At 37.4% G+C, this 6,000-nt stretch overlaps 1 protein-coding gene across 1 annotated transcript in view; it reads right to left on the bottom strand.

Annotated features, from left to right (window-relative positions):
• Window positions 1-4,498: 4,498 nt before the first annotated feature.
• ALDH1A1 (aldehyde dehydrogenase 1 family member A1) overlaps window positions 4,499-6,000 on the bottom strand; it is a 29,021-nt gene continuing 27,519 nt past the window's right edge. The window contains exon 13 of the mRNA XM_058823454.1: window positions 4,499-5,073. Coding sequence (XP_058679437.1) covers window positions 5,001-5,073 — 73 coding nt within the window. The 3' untranslated portion in view covers window positions 4,499-5,000. The remainder of the gene's footprint in view (window positions 5,074-6,000) is intronic.

Raw genomic sequence — 6,000 nt, 5'->3', positions numbered from 1 at the left:
TAGAATGTTCTAGAAGCCTTCTGACCAGTCATGGGCTGCATGGGCACTCCCAGCTGGTGTCAGAGCCCTTTGCAAGTTCTTTGCTCCTCACCATAACCTGCCTGGATACCCTCAATTGTAGCTTCTTATTTCTTGAGGCCCAGTGTTTTTTGTCTGTGGTGTGTCTGTGTGGCCGCTCTCTAGCCTGTCCATTCCATGACATGCTCCCACACTGTGTAGGTATCAACCTTGTTGCTGCTCTTTGAAGATGGTTCCACAAGCTGGATTTTCAACAGTCAGATCACCTAATACGCAGTTCCGTTTGTTGGGTCACTATCCTGACCTATTTTTCATGCAACATTAAACTGACTGACTTAGTTTATGTTGTGCTTCCAGATTTTCTACTTTCGTTTGCAGAGCACTATATTCATCAAGTCACTGTTTTTATCTCAGCATAGCAAGTGTTATAATTCAGTCCTTCTGACCTCCTACTTAGTTTACAGGGACCTATTGTTTTCAAATTACCAGAGATCTCTTTTTATTGCCTTATTTTATACTTTCCATAATAAGGACTTATCTAAATCTCAGTTTTCAGTGGTGGAATACGTGGAAAACAGCACTAACATCAAGAGAACTGTACTATGACTTGAATGGAAAGAAGGAGAGCAGAGAGATCAGGCGATTCAAAAATAGTCTGATAGCAAACAGGGTGATAGAGGGGCTGGAGAAGAACACTCCATCTATTAAAGCTCATGTTAAGTCTTTCAAAATTATAGTGAGATCTTACAATGAGATCTTTCAGAACCTCAGAGTGATTTTTGTTTTGTCCTTTGCTTTTGTTCCTCATTGGATTCCTTATGCTTCCTTTACTGCTCCCTTCCTTCTCCCCTCTTTTTCTTGCACTTGTCTTTTCTGCACTTATCTTTTGCATCCCAGATGGCCTACTCTTCTCCCCAAAAACCTATTGGCTGCCAAGTTCACATCTTTCAAATTCCTCCCTAAAACCTATTTCATCAGGGAATTTTCGCTTTTTATCCAAGCCAGATGCCTTTCTTGCTCTGAATATTTTTTCCATATCTTTTCTTCTCTGTCTTAAGGCCAACATATCTGGTAGTCAAGGATTATCAGTAATTTTCTTCCTTGAAACAGAATGAGAATTCCTTACAAATTCACTGTTTTGACTAAAATAGCCTAAGGGTGTTTCTATCCTTCTGTTGCTATTCAAAAGCTTCCTCTCTTTAAAAAAAAAAAATTAGTGTGTTGGAGGCAGGGAAGGGGGCAGGGATCACCTCACTGTTGGCAAGAAAATGGTTCTAAGGACTCCAGATTTCTAGAGTTTGCTTTCCTGTGTGGTATAAAATTACTTGAAACAAATAACCTTCAAACAAAACTGCAAAATCATGTCCTTAGTCATACTTCTGTGAATATTAAAGGCGTGCCTTTATTAGTGTTAAGGGGTTAGAAAAAAGAGTTCACTAGGAAAATGAGTAGTCCCATTTAAATCTGCTGGAATGTTGCTCTACATTATTTACCTAGACAGCCATTGCCTTCAAGAACATTGGTAAAATGTCATGGTTTCAAAAAATAAAATAAACATTTAATAACTGCTGCTGACACTAGCAGTCAGTTTTCAGGGGCCTTGAAAGGACATGCTCATTTCTCTCGTTAAATTTCATCCTCTGCTAAATACTGACTACAAATTCACTAACATTATAAGCAATATTTACATAGAGATCAACTAGTGCTCTTCTCGTGTTTCATTCCAGTAAATTTCAGTTGTACTGCTTGGCACATAATGGGAGTAACATGATAATGATTCAGTCCCAGAGAGAAAGGGCCTCCTTAATCACCTGTGTAATATTTGCAGAGTTTAAGTCCTCATTTATTCCTGTTCAGATCACAAGTCATCATACCCATGTACAGGTATAATGCAAAGACATGGCAAAGATATTTCACCATCAGATCGAGACTCTAATACTATGAACATAGTTACAAACACACCTAATTTTGAAAGGACATTTCTTTTATTAACAGAGTGATTAGTACTAACACTGAATGCATTTCTGAGAAAAATCCACCCCTGACCTTTGACTCAGTAAAGTGGCAGTTGAGGAACAAGTAGGACCATATACTTCTTTTTTTTCTGGCTTGGGCATCATCCTATACTGTGAACAAATGTGCTTCTGTAAGTCAGACCGGACTATGAAATTTATTGAGCCCTTGTTTGCCTCCTTCAAACATATTTAAACTCCTTAAGGGAATGACACACATACTGAATTCCTTAAGCTTACTAGATGCCAAAGGGTATATCTCTTTACATAGGCATTTCTTGAGAACAACTTCAGTGTGGCATCAGATCAATGCAAATCTCTATCTGACTCTGTTGAAAAGTTTAGGTGTTAAACCTTGGCTGAATGACAGACTGTCTCCCTTTCTCCCTCTTTCTTTTCCCTATACATAATATACATATAAAAGCACTTCTCTGACTCAAGGCATTTGAAATATGGCAACTTCAAGTTGCTACTAGAAGCCACATTTTGATCACATTGAAAAAATAAAATTGACATGACAAGATCATTTCCAGCTTTCTTTTACCCATCAAGACTATCAAATAGGAACTAAAATACATATTCGCAATAATGTTGGGAACACTATTAAAGTATTTTAGACATTCAAATGATAAAAAAAAATATATATATGCATACATGGGTCCAATTGGTCCTTCTCCTAAAGAGCTATATTATGCTGTGTTTTACCTTTCCTTGCATTGTATTCCAAAGTCATGCTTTGCTTGGGCTTGCAGTCACAGGCACCATGGTAGGACTGGATTTGCAGTTCTGTGCTGCCAAAGAACACTCTGATTAGCCCTAGTTTGCTTCTAAGAGCTGAATGGTTACAGTGGTTGGACCATACCAGAAACCACGTGTGAGCCTGCTGGCTTAAAGTCACCAAAAAGGAACCCCGTTTTGCTCCCTTGTATCCTTCTTCCAGGTAAAGAAGTTAAGTCAGGAAGATCAGGAATATAATTTCAGAATCACCCTCTTGATCCAAGAGAAAATTAAGACAAAGGCTTAATTTGACTTATTTATTCTTCTTTGAGATTTCTAGTCTTTAATACAAAAGCAGAAGATGGTAAAGATTTTTTAAGATCCACCAACTCTACAAATGGCTTTTCATTCTTTTAAAATATGAAATCCTTCACTGTATCTATGTTTTCACTACTACTATGTTCATTGCCACTTTTAAAGGCTTCCAGATAATTTTGCCATGTTTTTATCTGCAGCTTATTTTTAAAGATCTTTTTCTTTGTTTTTCACTTTATTTGTAATTTATATTTATTTCTGTGCTTTCTTCTGTCTACTATCCTCTGTAGAAAAATCTCTGATAATTATATCACAGTACACTATTACTTTTGATTAATTCTTCCTTCTTTTCATTTATTAGTCTTTTACTTGTTTCTTATATGAGACCAGAATTGAATTTGTTTGAAAACTATGTCTTATGAAGTTACTTTAGAGGCATGAATATGGGATTTGGAATGGATGCCTTCCAAAAAATAGACAGTATAGAGGCTGTGGAGAGAAATACCACAAATTTTATGTCCAGTTCTTAATGGAAAAAGGCATTCTAAGAAGAGTCATAGGCTGAAAGTCTCATCTGTATTTTGTTCCAACTATAATATTCAAAAGAAAAATAATTAAAAAATGACCAGCGTATCGAAATGAACAGAACCCTTTTTCCTTTTAATACATGTGCAAATTCTCCATACTTGAGGCTTAAAAGTTTTTGTTGTGCCACGTTCTTATTGCTGGGCAGGGCTTGTACTGCGTACCAGGCTGTCTGTAAGGCCGAGCCCGTGTAACAAAGAGGTGACTTGTGGCTCTGGATTCAGTCCTGACAAAAAACGAGCCTGTCAGCAGCAGGCTGTGGCTGGCTGTCTGAAGGCACCATGCCAGAGCTCACCTGGTGGCTGCTGGTGCTGAGAGGCCATCAGGGGTGCTGGCAGCTGAGCCCCTAGAGAGCTGTGAAAGGCACCTTGGGACACGGGTGTTTAAAGAGGGTCCTCAGGAGAACAAGCAGCTGTAAGGAACAGAGGAGCAAACAGGATGATAAAGGACAATGGATTAGAGGAGAAAAGAAGACGGAAGAGAACAGGCTAGTTGCATGAAAGTATGTGAGTACAGGAAAAATGTAGCAGGTGTAAATCACAAAGGAGATTACCTTCCCTCCCCTCCTCTTCTTTCTCTTCATGGTCTCTTGCCCATAAGTCCGGTAAGATTTGTTATGCACTTACCATAGCCAAGTGCTGGCTCTTTGCAAATTGTTTACTGTTCTGTGTGCTCATGTTTTTCCAGTTGTAATACTGGCAAAATATTGGGGTCTTTATCCTCCATGTAGCAGATGTAGTTTATTTCTGATGACCTGAACACACCACTGGTGCCTCTGGTACATTTTGCCCAGTGGTAAACTGGTATAATAGAAAAGACTAATGAAGGGAGAAGAAATAGGTTTTGTAGGTGAACTTTAATATTTTTTTAACATACAGATTACATTCATGTAGCATGATGAACAACTTTAATAGTCTGAGAAATGTATCTAGAGAAACATAGAAACGTCTGCTGGCTACTCTTTAGCGTTTTTGTTAAGGCCATAAAGCAAATGCAAGGACAACTTGACATCTAACACTTACAAGAGCATGTAAATTCAAACCGTACTTGCAGAATATACTGAAAAAGGAAAATTTTCATAACACTGCAGAGAACTACAACTGCAAACAAGAGTAGATATTTCTGGATTTGGGTTTTAAAATGAGTTAGCTGTGAACCAGACATTAAAGATTTTTTTCATAATCACATTAATTTTTTCTATGCTATTCCTTATATTGTTAATGTAAGAAGGTACCTCTTATACAGTCAGAAAGCAGAAAAGTTAATGTATCACGTGGGCAACAAGACAACTGAGAATTCACATAGCCTTTTCAGATTCATTTGAAGACGTTAATTTCTGCACCTCAAACAGCATTACGAGTTCTTTTGAGGGATTTTGATGGTGACAGTCTTAACTTCCGTGTATTCATGAAGACCATATTCTCCCCTAGATAAAAGAGAACCAAGAGTAGCATTTATGCTAATGCTTTTTATATGAGTTTTTTCTGTATTGGATTTTCAGAGGTAGTGTGCAATTGTCTGGATGTGTAACAAGTACACTGGACATATTTGGAAGACAGCTGTGCAGCTAGACTGCTCCTGGAAACCTTTTGAAAAACTACAGCAATGGTCTCCTGATAAAAATGGCAGAGAGAGTAGTTTTATTTCTGTGAATGGTGTTTAATTTAGAGTATTTCTAAACCAGATTTCTGTACAGCAGATCAAGAGCATGTTAGATCTTCACAAGTATGTTCAGCAAATTATTTGTAAAGCTCTTCTGATGTCAAGAGCTTTCTCCAGAGTCAAAGAGTATGAACTTCATCTCAAGTAAATGGGGGACAAAACTATTCCACCATGAAAACTGATACAGTGAAAAAGAGTTTAAGTCTCTGACATTATGAACATGTTTTACCTTTATGTTTTCAGTGATGAGATGAAGCTTGTTTGTATTCCTAACTATTTGACATCTGGTGCAGTCAAACTATTTAGACATAACTGATTGTTCTGCAGAACAAGGGTTTGCTACAGTATAATGTTACACAGACCTCACTGCTGTCTTATTAGATAGATATATAAGCAAAACAGAAATCTGTGCTCAGGACACTTGTGCTGGGTGAAAATGTTTACTGATTCCCTTCATTTTTTGGAGAGGAATTTTGTTAGTATATGATATTTGGTAGTTTAATTCATAATGCCATTATCACTCCAAGAACTATATGGATAATTTTATTTTGAGATCAGGGAAGTCAGTGGCTTAACACAACCACATCCTATTTTTTTCAGTATAGGTTTGTTTTTCCACTTCTCCTAAAAATGATTGTCACATATTTACAAATTTTCTCATGACAGACATCTATCTGGTGATGAGTTTTCC

Source organism: Ammospiza caudacuta, chromosome Z, assembly GCF_027887145.1.
Source record: "Ammospiza caudacuta isolate bAmmCau1 chromosome Z, bAmmCau1.pri, whole genome shotgun sequence".
NCBI classification, from domain to species: Eukaryota; Metazoa; Chordata; class Aves; order Passeriformes; family Passerellidae; genus Ammospiza; species Ammospiza caudacuta.
This window is presented reverse-complemented; position numbering and strand designations above follow the sequence as displayed.